The sequence below is a fragment of the Rhinolophus ferrumequinum genome, chromosome 11, assembly GCF_004115265.2.
Source record: "Rhinolophus ferrumequinum isolate MPI-CBG mRhiFer1 chromosome 11, mRhiFer1_v1.p, whole genome shotgun sequence".
NCBI lineage: Eukaryota > Metazoa > Chordata > Mammalia > Chiroptera > Rhinolophidae > Rhinolophus > Rhinolophus ferrumequinum.
The window spans coordinates 50,600,049-50,623,232 of NC_046294.1; the positions used below are offsets into that span (position 1 = coordinate 50,600,049).

The following is a 23,184-nucleotide window of genomic DNA, read 5'->3' on the forward strand; positions in this document are numbered from 1 at the left end:
CCTTTATGCAGGCATGATTTCTTGGAGAGTCCATATGTCAAACAGTGTCTCATTGAGAACATGGAATGATTCCATAGATGCTGTGGCAGTGATTAGAGTCTTAAATATTTTGTCCTGTCTGGATCAGTGGGTGCTTGGTTCCTTAACAAATCAGCTGCCTCAGTGATTGGGAAGGCAGGATGGTAAGAGCTTTTAGATCACTTATTGTACTTGGATGCATTTGAATATTACTAGTTTGTCCAACTTGTAAGTCAGAGGGACATTTGAATTAATTTATAATATTGTCATGGCCATTGTGTGTTTGTGGAATTTATTATCAAAAAAATTACACAAAAGCTGCAGCCCAGAGTAACTACCATCATTTAAAAAACCAAATCAGCAATACCGGGGGTGCAAAAAAATGTATACAAGTGGACACTATGGTCAACATTGCTCGAGCAGTGGTCGTTGTAATCAGAAGTGTCTGGACGCTGATGGTAACCACTTTGAGCACCTCTTGTAATTGCAGAAGTCAAACGTGACTTGTATTCATGTTTTGTTATCGGTACATTTTGAGTATTAGAATTTTAATAGTCTTTTCTTAAAATGTGTATACGGTTTTTTGGCACCCTCTGTATTTATTATGAGGAAACTGAAGATTTCTGTTTTGTTTTAAGTCCCTTAAAACAATTTTCTAATAAGGCTCCTTTTCACATACCTGAGTCTTACAGTTTATTCCTGTTCCTCTCTGAAGCCTTCCATTCCTCCTCCAACTTCTTCGCACTGACAAAACTATCCTGTGTTGTGACCTTTCTAACCCCTAGAGCAGCATAAGGAACACAAACCTCTGCTCTGCATTAGGTGTTAGGGACGTCATTAATGCTTACTGGAAAAGCACACCCCAGAGACGCAGGTTTTGGCTTTAGCAGGTAAAAAGTCTGTTAGATCTTGGAATGCTGGAAACCTTAAACCTTTTGGTTTTTTAGCTAAAGTGATTGGCAACAGAATGTGACATCTGAGGTTTCGTGGCCAGCAATAGCCATAATTAACCACATGAGCTCACATTTTCCCACTGGAGTTTCAGTGGTCTTGGGGTGATGAAAGTGACTTCCCTACCAGGAGGTGGTTTTCCTTTTGAGGGTATTGAAATACCCTTGGGCCCTGTAATGCCTCACCCGTGGTCCTTTTAAAATGCTTTTTAATATAAAGCTTCAATATTGGAAATCCAACACCACAGTGTTGAACAGTGAGGCTGTGACTGAGCGCTGTGGCCTGGAATGGGAAACAACTGAGGGTTTTTAATAGGTGGGAAGGGGAGTCTTGTGGTGGAAATGATGGTGAGTGTAAATAACTGGAATCAAAGCTGAGTTCCAGTATTAGTCAGTTTCCAGTTTTTGCTATTTCTTTTTGGTTTTTGATTTGCATGTGTAGGCTTCTTAGAAATATTATAATTAAATTTAAGCAAAATTGTTTCATCATTGAAAAGAGGTGATGTCAAAAGACCAATTTTTGTTCTTTTCATAGATATGTGGGTATAGTCTCAAAATACGCAAATGTAATTTTTTAGTATTACCCCTTTCGTAATATGGAAAAAATTTAGATGCTTGAGTGTTTAGCATTGGATAGTTTGTTTTTTAAAAAAAAAAAATACAGAGTTTGCATTTGACCTATTTGGAAGCCTAATTAAGAGGCTTTCTATTGCTTTCTGGAAGTTTTCAAATCCTTTCCTATCAGATCATTTAGGAAAGGAAAGCTTAGTGTGAAGCACATGTAGTAAAGTCGGAACTTAATGTGATGTTATTCTTCATTACTGTAAGTCCTCTTCTTCTCTCCCTTCAAAAGAAGGCTCTTAAAGACTAAGTCCTTAGGATATTTTAAATTTGATAAGCCCTGTTCTTTACAGAGCGCAGGAGGCAGAATTCATTGACCTCTGATGGAACTCTCCATTCAGCTGTGACTCCCGCAATAGATATTTTTGGGGCCAGGGTGTAAACACAGTCCTCCCTCTTATTCCATCACTCGTGGTTTTTTCCCTATATAGCTTTGACCCAAGTCAGTTATATCACCTAGTTCTCATTTTTCTCATCTCTAAATTGATATCATCAGACTCAGTGATTTTTGAGGTTTCTTCTAGCTCTGATATTATATGATGATTAAATTATAATATGATGAATTTAAAGTATAATGTAATTTTAGTCTCTAAGGTAGTGTGACATACAGATTTCAACAGAAGTGTCGTAGTACTCTAGGTACTTGGGTGGGAGTGGGGCAAGAGAACGAGGTCTCTAAAAACAATTAGGATTCTAGTCAGCTAGGGCATGACTCAGTACTGTCAGTTGAAATGAATGCTGTTTGATTATTTTCATCGATTTGATTTAAGAGAACATCAAGCATTAGTTGAGAAGTCCATTCTCTGTCCAACACTATGCAAGTCACTGAGGACTCACATGCTTTTTATCTTTTCTTTAGCTTTACTAGAAAAGAGTGAAGAAACTAAGGTGATACATGAGTTTTGTATGCTTGGTGTGTTCTAGACTTCCAAGTTAAAAAATTGTTATCTATTCAACGGTAAGGTTCTGAGACAGTATGGTAGAATTCCGCAAGGTCAGAGCCATTGGTGTCAGGTCAACCTATATACTAGCTGTATTACTTTGGACAGGTTCCTTAACTTCTTTGAGTCTTAGTTTCTTTATCTGTAAAATGAATGAAATAGCATGTAAAAGGTGCCCAGTTTAGCAATTGTTGATGGATGAATGACTATCATAAATAAAGTACTATTGTCAATTCCTGGCAGAAGAAAAGTATGTAATAAAAGTTACCTATTTTTATAGTAGCTAAGAATAAATTTGAAAGAAGAATATGAAAAATATTACTAATAAGTTAAAGTTACCCTTAGAAATCAGGAAATACTCAAACCAAGCTTATCTCAATCATTTCAGTCTTTTTCTAGTTAAAGCTATTCCAGATTATGTGCTGAATCTCTTAGCATGTGTGTGGACTTTTTAAAGTATTTTGGGAATACCATATACCAAGCAGTTCCTTCCTCCTGGGGCAAACTTAAAACTTTACTCTCAGTTTTGAATGATTATCACTTGGTAGATAGTAGGAGAAATCTGGATGGTGATTTAAAAATGTAATGATCTATGGTTTCTTAAAATATAATTGCTTATGTTTGACTGTAGGATACATGTATTTTTTTGCAACAGGTGCTTCCACCTCAATTTCATGAATAAGACGTATATTAATAGTGTGGGTTTTGACTTTTTGCTTTTACTGTTTAAAATGTTTTCTCCCCCCTTATTGTATCTCAAACTCATAGACTTATTTATGCAACATTATCTTTATGAATATTGAGAACATACCCCAAAAGAATGCATTATGCTATTTTGCGTCACCTTAAAATTAATAATGCCATACGATAGTACAATACAACTATATTATTTGTAAGTTGTTAATGAATAAAATGTGCAATGCTTATATAATGCGTTGTCTAAATCTCTGAAACTAATTTTCACATTGTATAATAGACTCAAATATTATTTCCTCCTTTAAAAAACACTAGGAAAGAAAGCAGTGGACATTTGAGTGCACTAAGAATTCTTTCTTAAGATACATATCAAATGTTAATCTCATCACATCAATTATTGGGAAATAGTTTTAAATACAGTAGATGAAATTTCAAGTTTTGTTAATATGCTTGGTTTGGTATAAAATTCCAAGTTTATAATATAAATGTATAATTATGAGTTTAAAATTATTAATATAATTATAAACTATATAATTTAGATAAGATTCATATTTTATTTACCAGTTGTTTCTTAATAAAATCTTTTGAAATTGATTTATTATGATCTCATAGCTACCTTTGTAAGGTAAACAGTTGTTTTCTTTTCCTCTGCTTTTGAATTTAACAGCAAAAGATGATGGAAGCATTGCTGTTGCCCTTGGTTACACTGCACATTTGGTCTCCATGATTTCCTTTTTCCTGCAAGTGCCCCTCAGATATCCTATAATTCATAAGGGATCTAGATCAACAATCAAAGATAATATCAATGACAAGCTGACAGAAAAGGAGAGAGAGTAAGTATCTTTTTAAAATATTCTTTTAACATGAAGCCAGTATGAAACATGGGTTATGTTAAACACAGAAAATGTAACCTACATTGCAGCAGTTTTTGTATATCCTTTGTAAAATGGTCTATTTCTTTTAAATAGAATGTAGTCGTTCATTTAGGTCATAATGGATCAACTCCTGTACTTGTTAATATTGCTAATGATAGCAAAATTAACTCATTTAAGTTTAATTTGCTTTTGTGAGGACAAGTATAATATCTGCAGTGATTCATGTTTATTGTTAGTCAACAAGGGAAATAGGTAAAATATTTGTCAGAAAGACAACCAAGAAAAGGGTAAGAGACCTAACAGCAGATTATACATATCTGAAAAATGGATTAGTGAACTGTAAGATAGGTCAGTAAAAACTATTCTGACCAAAGCACAAAGAACAAAAGAGATGGATTATATAGACATATGTAGGGCACAACCAAAAGGGCTATTATATAATTGAAGTCACAGAGAAGCAGAAGAAAGCATGTAGGAAAAATGCAATATTTTAGGAGTTAATGGCAGAATTTTTCAAATTGATGGAAGACATCAACCTAGAAATTCAGGAAGCATTAACTACAACACTAAATAAGTACAAAGCCAAAATACTTAGGGAAATTATAGTAAAACAGCTGAAAACTAAAGACAAAGTAAAAATATTAAAAGTACCTAGAGAAAAAAGAATAAGCATCAAAAGAGCAATAATAAAACTGAAAGCTAATTTCTCAGTAGAAACATTGGGAGCCAAAAGGTGATGCAGTGACATTTAAAAAGTATTATAAGAAAATACTGCCAACTTAAAATTCTATTCAGTGAACATATTCTTCAAAAGTAAAGGCAAAATAAAGACGTTTCACACTATCAAAACTGAGAAAATGCATTCCTGCAGACTTACACCAAGGGAAATAACTAAAGGCAGAATAAAAATAATCTTGCATAGAAACATGGAAATGCAAGAAGGAACAAAGAGTAAATACGAGTATATCTAAATTAATTTTGACTACAAAATATAGCAATGTCATATTTAGTGTAATATCTATATATATGTGTATATATATATATATATATATATACATAAAATATGCAGAGGATGCAAAAAAAGTATACGCATTTTAAGAAAGGAAAAAACTGTATTAAAATTGTGATACAACGGATGACACTAGCATTCATTTGATTAACGCCATCTTTTGAGCAAACGTCATACTACACATTGCTACCGTAATTCAACTTCGAAAAGTAATAGATAGATAACATCTCTTAAAATTTGTACATTTTTTTAGCACCCTTTGTATTTACAATTATAATGCATGACTCTAACACAAAAGTTGGTAAGTGGAAATGGAGTTAAAGTGCTCTAAGATCCTAACATTGTCTGGAAAGTGGTAAAATACTAATTTATATGAGACTCTAATAAATCAAGGATGCATGTTATGGTCTCATAACGCCTAAAAGAGTTGTTTTCTAAAAGCAAAAAATAATAGAGGTGATAAATGGGAAAATTTTTTTAAATACTTGATTAATCCAAAAGAAGGCAAGAAAAGAAAGGAAAATGAACATTACACAATTGGAACCAACAGAAAACTAACAGTAAATTTGTTGATATGAACCCAAACTTATCCTATAATTACATGAAATGTGAATGTTATTAATATTCTACTTAAAATAAAGATTGTCAGGCTGAATAAAAAACTAAACTCATCCTATTTTTGAGAAACACCTCAAATATAAGGACACAGAAATACTGAAAATAAAAGAGTGAATAAAGACATATACAAACATTATCCAAATGAGAGCTAGTATAGCTACTATATCAAAGTGAAATTTAAGGCAATTTCAATAAAGTGAGACACTTTATGATAACACAGTCAATTCTAAGTATATATGAGGTGTGATCAAACAATACGGTGAATGTTTAAGTAAAAAAGAATTTATTACACTAAAAGACACATTGCCATTAACCCCCCTTAGAATTTTCCCCTTTGCTTCGAACACACTTTCGCCATCGTTCTTGGCACTTTCTGAAGCAGTTCTGGAAGTCCTCTTTCGTGAGTGTCTTTAGTTGTGCTGTCATGGCTGCCTCGATGTCCTGAATCAATTCAAAACGTTTACCTTTCATGGTCATTTTGGCTTTAGGCAAGAACCAGAAATCACAGTGCCAGATTTGGTGAATAAGATGTATGAGGACACACCTTAATATTTTTATTTGAAAGAAATTGCCATTTGAAAGAAATTATCAGAAGCTCTTTGTGACACGGAGTGTTGTCATGATGGAGGATGATTTACAGCACACTTTAAAACACACCTTCTCTCAACCATAGCTCACACCCAACTGACTGCACTGAACAAGCTGAAACTTGCCACACTCTTTTACTAAGGTACAACACGCCGCTTCCCATAATGATGATCCCTGCCTTTGTGTTGCTGGTACTCGGCAGCAGCATTCACTATATTTTTTTTTTATCACACCTTCATACATATGGTCCGAAAATCATAAATTCACAGAACTACAAGGAAATCCACAGTCATAGCAGGGGACTTTAAATTTCCTTTCATTAACTATTAGAATAGCAGACAAAAAAATCTGTTAGAATCTAAAAGACCTAAAGAGTACAATTAATAAACTAGACCTAAGTAATGGATAAAGAATATTGCACCAAAGTTTGTAGGATATAGATTCTTTTCAGGTTCATATGGAACATTTATTAAAATTGATTATGCTGGGCCTCAACAAATTTAAAAAGATTCAGATAATTCACAATATGTCTAATGACTACAGTCGAATTTATAAGCAATCAATAATAAAATCCCCAAATGTGAATATTAAACAGTATACTTCTGTGTAACCTACAGATCAAAGGAGAAACTACAAAGGAAGTTTGAAGTTATTTTAAACTGAATGAGAATGAGAATATAGCATATGAAACCTTGTAAGGTGCAGCTAAATCTGTGCTCAGAGGGAAATTTACACCCTCAAATGCATATATTAGAAAAAAACAAAGATTTCAAAATCATCTAAGCCTCCTTCTGAAACAGAGAAAGAAGAGTTAGTTAAGCCCTAGGAAAGTAGAATGAAGGAAATAATAAAGATAAAGCAGAAAATAATGGATAACTATACAGTGGAAAAAACAATATATGCAAAAGTTCTAGTCTATGAAATTAGGAAATTGATAAACCCTTAGCAGGACTAATTTAGAAAGAGAGTAGACAGGTAGAATAACCAGTAAAAATGGAGGGTAAAAAGATGACATTACAGATATACAGACATTAAAAGATAAAATCTTATGAACAACTTTATGCTAATAAGTTTGAAATTTAAATGAAATGGCTAAGTTTCTAGAAAAATACAACTTTCCAAAACTGATACATGAGTGATTGGAGTTTAGAAAACTGTACATTTGGCTAAAGGAAAGTGGATTATAGAATATTCTAGGTAAGTTTTTCTCCACCCTGGCTTCCCATTAGTGTCATCTGGGGAGTTTTGTAAATGATCTCCTGACCCTCAGTTACCTGGCTTCTCCCCCTGAAATTCTGATTCAGTTGATGGGGCCCAAATTTGAGTTATTTTTCAGAAGTTCCTGGAAGTTATTCTGATGTGCATTTGGAGTTGAGAATCACTGTTCTAGATACAGAGAATATTGTGTTCGTGGGCATGAAGAAATGAATATCCTCCACTATATTTAGGAAACTGCAAGAGAAAAGGCAGGACTGGTAGGCACCAGTGAAGAATTTAGTACTGTATCTGGTACGACAGTAACTCTCAGCTTGTAAGTTGGGGCAGGGAGCACATGTATAGTTTAAACCAGTGCCTTTTTAAAGGCACTGATTGATTATAACTGAAGTATTCCTTTGAATTTCAAAACTATTTAAAGAGATCCTGGAATGTATAAGTTTGACAAACGGGGACAGGTATGGTTTCTTTTCTCTTTATAAAAAATTGAGGTGAAATTAACATAACGTAAGATTAACTTTTTCAAAGTGTACAATTCGGTGTCATTTAGTATATTCACAATGTTGTATAGCCACCAACTTTCTCTAGTTCCAAAACATTTCATCATCCCAAAAGAAAACCCTGTTCCCATTGAGTAGTCACTCCTTATCCCTCCACCTAGCCCCTGCCCCTGGCAACTACCATCTACTTTCTATCTCTATGGATTTACCTAGTCTGGATTTTTCATATCAATGGAATCATACAAGATGTGACCTTGTGTTTAAGGGTCTTTTATACTTAGTCTGATGTTTTCAAGGTATATCCATGTTGTACCATAATCAGTACTGTATTCACTTTTATAGCTGAAGAATACTCTATTGAATGTGTATGCCATATTTTGTTTAACTATTCATCTGTATGGACATTTTAATTATTTCCACCTTTTGGCTATTGTGAATAGTGCTGCTATGAACATTCATGTAGAAACATTATTGGAGCATCCACTTTCAATTCTTTTGCATATATACCTTGGAGTGGAATTACTGGGTCATACGGTAATTCTATCTTTAATTTTTTGAGGAACTGCAAAACTTTTCCACAGCAGCTACACCAGTTTACATTCCCTGGTGTGAAGTTGTATATCATTGTGATTTTGATTTGTATTTCCTTAATGACTAATGATGTTGAGAATTTTTTCATGTGCTTGCTGGCCGTGTATATATCTTCTTTGGAGAAATGTCTATTCAAGTCCTTTGCCCATTTTTTAATTGGGTTCATCTTTTTTGTTGTTGAGTTGTAAACCTACTTTATGTATTCTGGATACTAGACCCTTATCAGATATATCATTCGCAAATATTTTCTCCCATTTTCTGAGTTGTTACAGTGTAAGGCCTAAAATTAAGGTCAATATTGTCTGCTGCCTTGATTATCTGGTGAAACCAGGAGGGCATTGAATAGCCCCGCCCCAGTCTGCTTCTGTGTATAAGTTCCCCTCTCCATACAACCCGCCTTTTCCACCAATAAGGAGGTGTAATTATTACTTATTCCTGAGTAGTGAATTTTATTTCCTTGCCAGCTGGCAAATTATGAAAACAAACCAATTATATCTTCCCACAGGAGTCAGTCATCATTATATCCTTTCTTTGTTTTGTTTTGTGGTGGAAGTTCTACATTTATTTTACATAAAACATTCTATATGAACATAAATCATCAATATCACTACATCCTTTTGATACTATAAAACCTGCCTCTCACATCTCCTGGTTGTTCAATAATGTTGACCTCAAACAAATAACCAGCCAGATATTTCTCCAGCAAAATGGGAGCTAGAGGCAAGAGTGTCCCTCAAAATGATAAATACTCTTTCTCCAGATCAGCTGCGTAGTTTAACTCGTGAGGGAGCATGTGGACAACTCCAGGTAGTGTGCCTCAATGTGAGTTGTAGCAATGATTTGTTTATTGATTGACTGATTTTTCCTAAACAATCTGGGAAAGCCAGCTATGCTTAGGTGATTATGTTCCCCTTTTTCTCTTTGGCCACCAGGTGAACCACAGGAATTGCATTTTTGTGAACTAATTTTATATTCTATTAGGTTGGTGCAAAAGTAATTACTGTTTTTGCAATTATTTTTAACCTTTTAAACCTTGCATTTACTTTTGCAATACGTCTGTTTTTTCCCTTTTACAGAAAAGCATATTATATTTTGTTGATTCTTTTATACATATTTTTGACATTTGAATATTGCTAAAAATGTGATGCACCTTATAATTAATGTCATATTATGATTAATAGCATTTATCTTTTCTTAGTGGTATAGAAGCTAGTGATGTAGTTCATAATTGATGCCATCTTAGATTTTATGCACTATCAAATATTTTAGCTGGTTTTATGTACTTTAGTAAAGTACTTCAAAGCCTTTTTGGAACAACATGGATGTAGAAATATACAAATAAAGATACGTTTATTGATTATGCTTGTTAATTGAATCTACCTCTCAGTTATTCTTACCCTGGATCAGTGAAAGAGCAGATTAGACATGGTTTTCTTTTCTCCTGAGTATGTCAATTTTGATGTAAACTTTTGCAGGGTATTAGGTAGAATCAGGTCTCCATGGGAGATGGAAAATCGGAATTGAATGACTCATTGGACAAATTATACTTAATGTAATAGGCCTAGGAATCCTCATCCTCTGTCCTTCGCGAGTGCCTGCCTCCTCTGGCTATTATTGGCACGTGAAATATTAGAGTTCAAAGCCCTGTTGAGCCAGTTTTGCTGCGGGTAGAAACTCGTTCCTTCCTTTGTCTGGCCTGTTTGGAACGTGGGTCTGGACTGATGACTTGCCTAAACCATTTCTTGTGCACCTGCACACTGTAAAGGGAAGCTCTGAAATCTTTGCTGCATTTCATTTTGAGGCTCAGACCACAAAACACGAAGGAATGTAACCAGAGTCCAGCTGCAATGTTCTTTTCCTCCTTATTTCTTCTTTCACTGAGGACTGAAAAGTAGGTTTTAAAGTGATTTCTGAAATGAAATGTATTAGTCATTGCTATTGTGCTGCTTAGCTGTCTGTTAGATGATACATTCAGAATGGATTAGTGAAACAATCATCGAGGTAGGACATAGCTAGTCAGAGCATATGGCTTTTTCAAGCCCTCAAAAGATGTCTGAAATTTTTTGTTTTATCCCCAGTAGGAGAAATAGGGAGTGGTATAATTGGAAGGCACTTGTGAAACTTCCTGGCCTGTCCACGACCAGGCTTTTGCACATCTCTAAAAGATGGTCAACTATTTTTCTGTAGTAGAATTATTGGAACCTAGAGAAATGTTAATGCTGCTTTTTCCATTTCCTTTTTGCACTTATGTTTATTCCTATGGAAGATCTTGACTAAAACCCCAGGAGTTGCCTTTTTCACCTGACTGATTCTGATTTTTATGAGAGACAGAAATTACAGAGTATTCAAAAAATGTGATGTGTCCCAAATCAGATAATATTGGGTCCAGATCATAGTCACTGCATGTGGATCTGATGCACATGAGAGAAGGAATGGTCTGTTTTAATGGTCTACCACCTTTTTGTGACCGGGTGCATAAGGTGGTCGTGCGTAGTTAGATAGAAAGGGGCTGGCTGGACAGGTAGGCCTCGCGCCTGTTACTCGAGTCTTTTATTTCTCTTGCGGCCACCTTAGTATGTCTGGATGTTTATGAAGCTTCCTCTTCAGTATAACTGGGTTGCATTTGGCCAGGAAGGAAGAGACAGAGGAATTTGCAGAGTGGCAGTGAGTAGATGGATTCCCTGTGTCTGTGTTCCTTCAGCCCACCTCTGTGGCCTGGCAACATTGCCTTCTTGAATAAATGAATGCAAATTGTTTTCTCATGGCGTCTTCTTGAAGCAATTAGAATACCTTGAACATTATTTGCATAGGAAGTGAATTCTCTGTAAAAATAGTGACTGGCACCTGGGATTTTGTTGGCATAAGGCTTATATTGAAAACATACATGTTTTCAGACTGCTGTAGTTTTCAGACTGCTGTAATTCTGACCCCTCACTTCTATTATTACCTGTGTCAGGCATTCTTAAACATACCTGTTGACAGCCTCTTATATTTAGACTTATAGATTCCTTCCTATAGAAATCCTCAGCTTCTGTTCGTTAGTCCAGCTGAGTTTAGAAATGGCTGCTGTTTTCACTAACTTAGCATCTGTTTGCTTTCACGGCATCCAATTAAGTATGATGGCTTCCTTCCAGAAATGGGAGACTTTCACATCATGCTTAGGCTTAAGTTTTCAATTGTTGTCCTGTTTATCCTATAAATTAGAACATTCTTATAACCTTTCGTCTTCATTTTGTTACAGGTTGTTGCTCAGATGCTGGCATTCAGAGCATTCAGTAGCCAAGCTCTCAAACCTTTAAACTGAGCAGTGAAAGTGATGGGTTGAAGCAGCAGGGGTACCAAATGCTTTGGTTTTCTGTTTTTCCTGCTGTGCAACTTAACAGTATAATCAAACAAATATTTTTCAGGGTGACTCATATTACTGAAATGAATGAAATTATTAGTTCTTTCAGATTTTCCATTTGATTAAAGGAATGTGATCTAAGTTGAAAAATATCTGTTCATATGAAAACACCAAAAAGTCTGTAGTCCAACTCCATTATAACTACCTAAGGGTACACCATAGGACAGAAATGAAGATTAAAAAAAGTATGTCCATGCAGCATTGTAGACTTACTGTGTTTTAGAACCAGACAGAATATTATTAGGTCATGTAATTCAGTCCTTCATTTCACAAATGGAGAAGCAGCTTGAAAGATGAAGTGAGGTCTTATAGCAAGTTAACTAAACATTCACTTTGATATGGAAAGTGACTGTTGGAAAGCTTGACTGAGGAAAGCAAGCCCAGAAGATAGCATGCTGATTGTAGGTATAGTACTTTTAAGCAAGCATTTAGGAGATAGAAGAAATGTGTTCATCAAAATGGGTCTGTATATGAAAATGAACTCTTTTGCGCAATTTAGGGAAAGCTCCCTGGTGAAAAATGCCACGATGTGAATCCCTACATGTTAAGCAGAGTCACTATGTTTAGTTCTCATTGAAAATGTCAATTATTTAAATCCCATTGATCAGTTGGTTCACTCGACATTTTTTTCCTCTAAAAGGGGCAATGCAAAATGCCCCTCTTTCTTTCTTTCTTTCTTATGTAGGTTTATTTAAACTTGGTGGAGTTTGTTTTTAATTTTTAATTATTTAAGACTTTGGACTTACGTTGGCTTCACTTGTTATCACCGGGTGACTGTCGAAATGTCCTCCCTGAATCTTAGCTCACCTGGTAGAATACCTATCTCACTAGGTTATTATGAGTATTAAATGAAGCACAGTGCTTGGCATATAGAAGATGCTCAATAAAATTTTTGCAACTACTATTATGTATACGTTGAGTTTTACAACAGGAGTTCCAGGCAGCTGTGTAATTTTTTTACTATTTCTAGGTGCTGAAAGGAAAGGTGGGCCTAAGAAAAGGTTAAGGAAAATTTTATTAAAGGCAACCTAGTGGCACAGTACTAGATTTTGTTTTGTAATAATGCCATGAGGTACATCACCTTTCAGTCAGTGGTGTAAATGAAGAAGACTCAGGAAGTTTCCCAGAGTTTAAGGGGAAAAGCTATTGCGGGTCTGAAGGCTTGTCTCTTTTACTGCAAGTACTTAAGGAGTTCACTGCATAATAACTACTAATGAGTCAAGCAAGTGTCTGTACCTTAGAAGCTATAAGACACTGAATGCTGAAGTAAATTCACACTAAATAGTTCCCAGCCTGGCCTGCGACTTACTTTTTTTTTTTTTTTTTTGGTCTTATCCCAGTTTTCTCTTAGTTTATAACCTATGCTTAGTCAAACTATTGTTTTCCACTTTGATACTCTTTGTCCATGCTCTTCTGCTTACCTGAAATGCCTTGCCTGGGATAAAAATTAGTAAGAGAACATAAAGCCCTTCCCTTACTACCTGCAACTTTCCTCATAATTTCTTTCTTGATTTCCCATAGCTGGGTGTACGCTCATATCCTTTGGTAATCCTATCAACAATTCTCTCACTATATATATATTATCTCAGAAATGAAATGTGTTTATCTCTAGACTTATTTCATTTTAACAACAACCCCGTGATACAGACTTGTTTGCCTTATTCTTGACTGAAATATTTTCAGTGTAGAAACTGCATCTTACTTTGCATTAACCGTACTCCACTGCCTTGCAGAGGCTTGTATTGTGTAGACACTCAATAAAATTTTGTTTAATTGAATTAGGAGGGCAAAAGGGATGTTCAGTTTTTGCAAATCCTATTAGGTAATTTGACACTCCACCCTGTAGCCCACAGTTGCAGCTCTAGATGCTCTGGCCAGGACAATTATTTCATACAATCCCTTAGGACTATGGCAAGCTATTAACTTCTGTGTCTGTTGTAATCCAAGGCCAGGCAGCGGTGCTGATGGCGTTGTGTTCAGGAGTGAGAGCAAAGAGCACATTTAAAACTGAGGAATCCCTGTGGAACGTTAGGAAGGAGCGATCCACAAAATAAAACTGCAGAAGGCGGTTGCTGGGTGAGACAGGAAATGAACACCTTGTGAAGATTAGGCATTCCACGGAGAGGGGGGGAATGTGGAGAATGAGTCCAAAGTAATTGTACAGCAATTTCATCGCTGACACTTGGAAGTATATTGTTGTATGTGTTGTTTTTAATGAAGTGTGCTTTTATAGTGCTGATGTTATTATCTGGAGGAGGAAGTCTTCTCTACCATTGTTGTCATCTCGGCTTTCTGCAACCAACTAAATTAAAATACAGTCATGGAATGGGACAGTGGGGTATAAAAGAAAACCAGATGACTCTGACATGTGACCCTAACTTGAACTTACTGCTTTTCTGGTTTAGAGTGTACTCGAATCAGAATAGAGGTTCAGGGTAATGCTTGAGGGCTGGAGGGGCAGAGGAATAATATATTTAGTTAATAGTGGGCTATGTCAGGGGTTAAAAATGGTTACATGATTAGAATCCGCGAGAACAGGAGGCCCCCCCAGCCCAGAGCATCAGGGAGCTCTCCAGGTAGTCCATGGTCTGGCCTTTTGCAGTCTATTAATACGTATCATATGACAGCATAGATGCTTTGGGTTCTGACACAAATTAATCATTGACTTTAATAAATAAGACTTTATTTTGTTGATGTTACCTTGAAAGTAGCAGCATTCTTTCCTTTAATTCTCATAGGTTTGATTATTTATTTATTTATTTATTTATTTATGTTTGGTAGGCAAACAGTGAGGGATATAAAGATAATTATATCAAGCCAGAGAGTTTGGACTAGGTGATTTGTGGGAGTTTTTGGTTTTCTGGAGAAATAAATGGATGGAAAGAATAAGAAAATTATTTTTAGGTAGACGTGAAATTATTTTAGTTTCCAAGGTATCTTATTATAATAGTTCTCCAGACAATTTTCTAAGGATAGCAGTTGTGTCCTGGATCATTGTAAAGCAAATTTATGTCATTCTTTTAATCAAATAGTTAAAATATGGCAGGTAGTCACTGCCATATTTATGCCTTTCCCCATGATAATTTACAGTTAATAAGATCACCTCAACAAACGTATTAATTTCTCAATCAGATTAAATGATCGGTTGGTTTTCATAGAGTTTTTCTTCCCTAATTCCTTAAAATGAAAAATTGGTATAAGAATGAGTTCATGTATAGTTAAATCACAACAAAGTCAAACTATGTATTGAAGACTAGTGCATACTAGTCACCGGGCAAGATGCTGGCGTTAGATGAAATGACTCAGCTGCTGAAGTGGCGTGCGGGGTGGACAGCAAGTCAGCAGACAATCCTGGTCAGAGTTGTAAGGGCCATTTAGAGGTCAGCATGGGGTTGAGTTGGGGGTAGCCAGCAAAGGCTCGAGAAGAGGCCCCTAAGCATCTGAGTTGCTGAGTGTGAACGAGGATGGGAGCTGTCCAAGCAAAGGAAGGCCGCGTACACTGGTACAGAGCAGGTACTGCACCTTTCCATTGGCCAGAGCCTCCGTTTTCTCCTTTTGCCTGGTAAGAGACTTCACTTTAAGTTACTCAGTGATTTTCTCTCAGGCATAGATAAAAGAAGGATAAGTTTATATAATAATTCAATCTTTAGACTATGTAAAAATACAAATTGCTTTCAAAGATGATTAGCTTTATGGTCACTATCAGTATATACTCATTTATTCAAAACATAATAATACATCTTCATAAAGTGTTTTAGATCACAAACTGGTTATTATAAGCCAATATAATAAATTTGACTTAAACATATAGTTGCTTTCATATATAACTACCTAGCAGGGATAAACCATATTGACAATTAAATAATAAAAATCGTGTATTCTAAACTTAGGAAAGGAGAAACCATTGCTTTCCCATTTTACTCTTCTGAAAGAACTTCAGCATCAAACACACCTTGAACCAGTTTTCTTCACCTCACTAGCCTTTGTGCATTTATCTGAAAATGAAGATAATGGCTTTAGAGAAATGTAAAGAATAAAAGAGAAAGTTTATATAAAATTACCATTGCACATGGAATAAATGTATATAGTACTCAAAACATTAATTTTTTTCCCTTTTACCTGTACTTTTTTATCTTATTTTATTACAGTGGAAATGAGACTCATAGGTTTTAGAATTTGAAAAGTCCATGGCTTTCAATTTGGAAAGAATCTTTTAAATAATCACAGAGACACACAGACCATAATATGAGAAAAGTTTCACAGGTTTGATTTCAGTAAAAAAACAAACAAAAAACTTGTTTATAGCAAAAGTAACCATAACAAAATGAAAAGGCAAGCCACAGATCATATATATATCTCACATAGATTAACCAAGGATTAGTATCCAGAATATACAAGGAAAACGTTTATGTATCACTAAGAAAAGGAGCAATCAACCCAATAGAAATATGGACATAGTATATAAAGAAGCTGTTACAGAAGAACAAACACTAAATGTCTAATAACATAAGAAAAAATACTCAGCCTCACTGGTAATCAAGAAAATGCAAATAAACACCAGAGGAGGCATCATTTGGTGAGCATAGAGAGGAAAAGGAACTCTTATCCTTTGTGAGAGTTTTGATTAGTTCATCTGTTTCAAGGAGCAATTGACAATACAGTGAAATCTGCACAAACCTTTCTCAAACTAACAACCTCACTCCTAGTTACATACAAGACTCTAGTAGCTTTTACATATATGTATTCTACAAATATTTATTGTGTCTGTATTATATAGATAATTAAACAAATTATCTCTTGGGTACCATTATTATTCTGTATTGGAATTATTCACAATTATATAGCTAGTATTTAATTTTTGAAAAGTCCCTCTTCTCTTTTTGTAGTAGTATTCCTTTCAGCATCCTCATTACTATTCTTTTTTTTTTTAAAGCTACTTCCTTTAAGACTAGAATATATGTGTCTTAGTACACAGCTTTCTCCTTCCTTAACACAAGGTTGATGTGAGTGGTTACTTCTTTTCATAATTTGTATTAGTTTTATACATCAATTCTTGCTTCTTGGTTCGTTTTAAATTTATAGTAATAGTACTCCATATTTCCTTTTGAACAAATATTGATGTTAATAATGCCTCAAAGTTTGAGTGCTACTCATTTATATTATTGGAAACCTTTTAAAAGGACTTACAAAAGAATTAATTTTTCCCATGATGCTTGTTAGTAACTCCCATTAATATAAATGATGGCTCCCAGGTTTGTGATGTGGAGAGTCTAGTGATGAAATACTAGAAGTGTTAACTGTAGTTAGTTATAGGAATTTACTGCGGTAAGTTAATTAAACATACCAATAAGCAACTGGTGCATTTTATTATTTTAATTTGTGTAAATATAAGGTTGGTAAAGTAATGAGAAGTGGCAGCTCTTGGAGTTTGATTGACACCTATACTAAAACTCTTTTAAATGTGTAGATGATGAATGAATTTATTGAGACAACTTCTGTTGTAAGATATTCCATGCAGGGAATATTTATTTTTCAGTGTGCAGGAGCATAAATTTGTCATTTCCGGCTTTAAAAAAATTACTTACCAGAGGAAAAACTTTTTAGAAGCACCTTCCTAATATTGAATTTGCTAAATAGTGTTCTGTGTGAGAGATACACGAATTTCATTTATAATTCTCTGGAATCTGTATTATTTGTGGTTTCTGTGTAAATCACAAAATGGGAAATTCATAAGTTGGTTTAAAGGTAATTTAGTAAATGGCATATTATTTTTGCTCAGAGATTTCATGGGGAAATGCCTGGTAGTATTTCATTCTAAGAGGACACAGGTTGGTAATATTTAATTGAAAGAGGTTTCCCTTCCCATTTTGTATCATTTAGAGAGGGGAACCTACCTATTTTTTTAGTATACAATTTGGAATAGACACTTAACTCAGTTTTGTGTTATTAAATGCTAATTTAAAATCAATGTTCATGGTGTCAGAAGTATAAATGCACACACAAACCTGCTCATCTCTTCATTAATTCATCAGATGTTTACTAAATGTGTACTACGTGACAGACATTGTTCTAGGTCTTTGGCATGTAGTAATGAACAGCCTCAATTATTACAACAATTTTTTCTCTTTAAATAAATGATTAGTTTAAAATAAATTCTGTGAATGGTACTGAATGTCTACCATATGAATAGACTTTATGCTAGATGTTTTTAGAACAGATATAAGTAAGAAAGCGAGCATATTATCTAAGCTTATTGTCTCATTTGAAAGATAACAAAAATTACCTTGTTTCATTCCTTTTATTCAGTAACACTCCTTTCTTTACCTGACATTCCCTTGTCTTATGAACACATTACAAGATTTATTAGCTATCCCCCTGGGAGAGCAGGAAGCACAATCTCATTTTGAGCAGAGAAAGGTAAGGTTGGTAGTTGGTTTGGGACCAGTCTTAGCAGTCATTTTGTCATTAAGAACAAAGGCCTGATAATTGACTAGAAAGTACTTTTAAAATTTTAGGACCAACTTAAAAGTTACTTTGCTTAGAATATTTATCTTAGTGTTTGGCTTTTCAAGTGAAAAATAACATTATTATGCTTAAATGACCCAATGCTCATTCCCTGCAAAAATATGCTAATATCAGGACACATTTGTTTGAGAAGACTCATTTTGAGGAACAATAATTAGCATTTATTCACTTAAAACTAGCCAATGAGCTAAAAGATTATAAATATTAAAATAGAAATACTATACATGGTTCACTGTCATGAGTTTCCCATGTGAGTATGCCTGAGTGCACACATACATACTCACAGAGCAACATCAGATGTTAAGAAAGCATAGAATTTTCAGAACTCAGCCAATCATTCTGTTCATTACTTGTCTTTTGAGTAAAGTATTCTTCTTCTCTCTATGGCGTTCCAAACGCTTGAACTCCTGGATGATACTGAAAATTAACCGGACCATAGCTAACACTTAAGGATTGCCCTGTCTATTATCTGTATCTAGGAGTCATACATTTACTGAAGGTTATGGCTCCTGCACTTGACTCTTTTCCACTTTAATCTTTTTACAAAGCATCTGGGGACAGAAAATTCAAAGGGGAAATCCAAAGACGTGGTCAGGGGAGCAAAAAATAGGAAAATATACACCTAAGGAAATTGAAATAATCTGGAAAAGAAAGTCTTAAGTATATTAAGAATTCTCAAAAATAAAGGAGGAAATAGCATCTATGAAACAAGAATAGGAGTTTACAAAACAGAAACAGGCAGTTGTAACTCAAAAAAAAAGTAGTTAATTGTTAAAAAGGTCATATTGGTGAAGGAAAATCTATTTGCTAAAAAAAAAACACTTGAAAGATAAATAGTAGACTGGACACACTTAAGGGGAGAATTTGTGAACAGTAAACTAGAAATGAAAACATTTCCCAAAATGCAACACAGAGAGATGAAAAGATATATGAGTAGTTGTAGGAATTAGAGGATGATTGAGAGGTGTCAACATATATCTAAGAGGAATTCTAGGAATAGAGAATAGAAAAAATGGCAAGGAAAATTTTTTTTTAAGTGGCTGAGTAAAAAAAATAAAGAGAGAAAATTTATGACAACAAAAAAGAGACTTAGAGATTGCAAAATCATAAGAACATACTGTGAACAACTTTTAAAAGTTGGGAACAGAAAGGCATATCTTTAAAATACTAGAGAATGGTTATTAAGCCTATACCAAGCATTAGGCTTAATGGTGAAACTATTCCCATTGAAGTCAGAAAGCATACAAGGATGCCAGTTACAATCTTTATAATAAAAGATTGTACTTGAGGTCCTGGTTTGTATAATTATGCGGAGAAAAGAGATGAGCTCTACATATTTGAAATAAAGGAACAAAATTGTCTTTTGCAGATATGTATGTTATGTAGAAAATGTGAGGGAATCTGCAAACTATTAGAATTAGAAAATATAGCACATTTGTTGGATATAAAATCAACATGAAAATCAAGTAGATTCTATATACCAGCAATAACCAAATAGAAAATGAGCACAATATAAGTACCTAGTAATATATTTAATAAAAAGTATGAAAGACTTTATCAGTGAAAAATATAAAAATGATAATGAAGTACATGAAAGATCTGAATAAATAGATACACATACATACATACTTGGTTTAACTCTTATAGTACTCAGATTTGTTGTAATATTTGTAATATTTTTCTTTAAAGTTGTTATTGAATTTGAAATTCTCTCTTATGGTATATTATAAATATCTTTTTCTCCATGTGCTGTTATCAGATGCTCTCTGCCAGTAACCAAATAGGAGAGTTTTGGCCGATAGTGGCTCACTGAAAGTATGCAAATAACAATGCTAGATCTGCAGCAAATAGAGGGATATTACATGGATTTAAAAATGCAGTGTTAACCTGAAACTAATAAAATTTAATTTAATTTTAAAAAAGAAAATGAAGGGGGAAAATGCAGTGTTAAGATTGAAATAGTGAGAAAACAGAGTAATATTCAGTAGGCAAGCAGGGATTGGTGGAAGTTATTTAACCTTAAGAAGGAGATCATAAACATTAATGCAACCCGAGGAAGATTGACCAACAATTATATGAAAGTACATGAGAAATTAGTTCGTCTGAAAGTAAATAAGTTGCCAGAATGTTTTTTGGAGATTTTTGTTTTTTGTCCAGAAAATCAGAGGAGAACCCTTTCTTTCTGCCAGGATTCAATAAAGTGACCTTTTATAAGTTAGTGAGTGTAAACTTCAGCTCATAAATAGCAAAAGGAAGAAAGGGAGGCAGGGAGGAAAGAAGGTATGAATCCAGACAATATAAAAAAACTTTTGGTTCAGTAATTACAAGAAACAGCTCAATGAAAAAAATGAAAGGATATCAATTTAAAAAGAAAAAAAGAAAGAAAGAAAATGAAAGGATATTACATCAGTCAGATTTGAATCAGGAATGCAGAGTCACCATGAGTGTTACGGTGTAAGGGGTTTGTTTTAGGCATAAGTTATCACACAGTTGTGGGAGAAACTGGAGAAGAGTCCGAAAGGGGGAGTTGGAGGATCAGAGAAAGTCGCTAAGAGCCCTTCAGAAGTTCAGTGCAGGTGGACAACTCAGGCCGGGAAGTGCTAGCCAGCTGCCGGGTGGAACCCCAAAGGAGAGCAGGTGGAGACATCTATGGAAAACTGTTGCCACTGCATCTGGTAGGGGGCTGGAGTCACTATTTGTCAGCAGGGCCTGCAGTTGGGAACAAGAGCTAGATGCAGAACAGGAGCACAAAGACCAGATGGAATCTGCAGGCAGCCCTATGTCTGTCTCTTACTGTAACTGCCCACCACTAACTTCAGCCACAGTGGCTGCTGCCTCTCTTCTGTCTTCCACATCTCTTGAATTGAGTGCTGGTTTCATGGGAGTATTAATCATGTGAAAATTCAGTGGGTTTGCACTTATCTGTGTGTTATACTTTAATAATAAAAAGTTTATGGGTGTGTGTGTGTGTGTGTGTGTGTGTGTGTGTGTGTGTACCAGGGGTACCAAAAAAATGTATACACATTTTAAGAAAGGAAAAAACTGTATTTAAATTACACTGATGGTAACCACTTTGAGCACCTCTTGTCATTGCAGGAGTCAAACGTGACTTGTATTCATCTTTTGTTATCGATATATATTATTACAATTTTAATACAGTTTTTCCTTTTTTAAAATGTGCATACATTTTTTTTGGCACTATGTATATGTATACATATGACACATAGGAGAAAAGTCTGTCATCTACTAGTGTAGCTACCATTTGATGACCATGAATGGGCCTAAAACAATTTTCTAAGGATGGCAGGGTAGAAAGATGGGAAAACCTGGGTCCTGGATAAGGTCATTAAACTCTTGAGTGTGGCAATTTTGGAACTAGTTTGTCTCCATTCTTCTAATTTAAATCAGTTGATTCGGGTTTTCTGTCACTTGAAGTTGAAAGCGTGGCAAAGGTAGGAAGGTTAGTAGGGTAGGGAATACAGAGGCTCACTTTATCTGTAATGTTTTATTTATTTTAACTAAAAAATGCAAAATAATACCAATTGTCAAGTATAGGTAGTGGCTATGTAGTTATTTGCTCATTATTCTTTATTTTAAAAATACCTTTAAAACTAAAAAGAGGAAAGTGAGTGCCAGGTGAGTTATAGAAACATCCTGAACAAAAATGTGGGAATGATTGTTGTTAGTTGAAGGGCAACTGGGAAATACTTCTCAGCAAATGAATCAAGAATCAATTTGGTTTTTATTCATTTAATAAACACTGGGGTTTATTTGCTGTGATCACTCTGCGGCTTATATTTGAAAGCACTGTGTTTTTTATTTGTAAAGAGCACCTTCGTATATTGGTACCTATCTTCATGTTCTTTAGGATAACTTCCTATATGTCTGCGTTAAAGTCTACATTTTAAATTAGATTACTCCAGCATTATACCCAAATTTGGTGAAAAACTTTTATAACCATTTTTACATGATTCAAAACATGTTTGTTCCCATCATGTAGCTAAGTAAAATTCATGAAACAAATTACTCTTGCCTCGGGTGGAAGCGTGAGCAGAACTCTGACTCCTAAATTTTTATTGTTCTTTCTTGGGACAGTAATCATTCTCAACCCTCAAATGATGACATGTGTGTGTATCTGGTTCTAGGATATGATCATTTGAAAAAAGCCTGTGGTTACAAGTATAGACTTTGGTATAAGACCTGCGTTAGCTGTCCTCCTTCTCACCCCAACTGTGGGCAAGTCACTTTCCAAGCTTCAATTTGGGGAAATGATATTAAACTGGAGTTTGTCTGTATAATGGAAACCTCAAATTAACAATGACTTAAACATATAAAATTTTATTATTGCACATAAAAATCCAGGAATCAGTAATTCAATGGCAATTCCATAAATGCTTCAGACAATCCAGGCTCCTTCAAGCTCTGTGCTCTGCCATCCCTGGGGTGTGGCCCTCCTGGGATAGGATGCTTGTCATTCCGCCAGCAGGAAAATGGGCAGCCTTTCCTTTCCCCCCGTGAGGACTTCTGCATTCTCTCGTCTCCACAAGAAACTGAGATATGTTTCTTCTGAGTGGACTACTAAATTTTAGGGATTCTGTTAACCACAGAAAAAGAGAGTGAGTGTTGGGTACCAA

General features: G+C 34.8%; 1 protein-coding gene across 1 annotated transcript in view; it reads left to right on the plus strand.

The window, feature by feature from the left end:
* The window catches only part of UVRAG (UV radiation resistance associated), a 273,971-nt gene that overhangs the window by 165,889 nt on the left and 84,898 nt on the right, over positions 1-23,184 (plus strand). Inside the window, exon 12 of the mRNA XM_033120283.1 lies at positions 3,894-4,059. Coding sequence (XP_032976174.1) covers positions 3,894-4,059 — 166 coding nt within the window. The remainder of the gene's footprint in view (positions 1-3,893; positions 4,060-23,184) is intronic.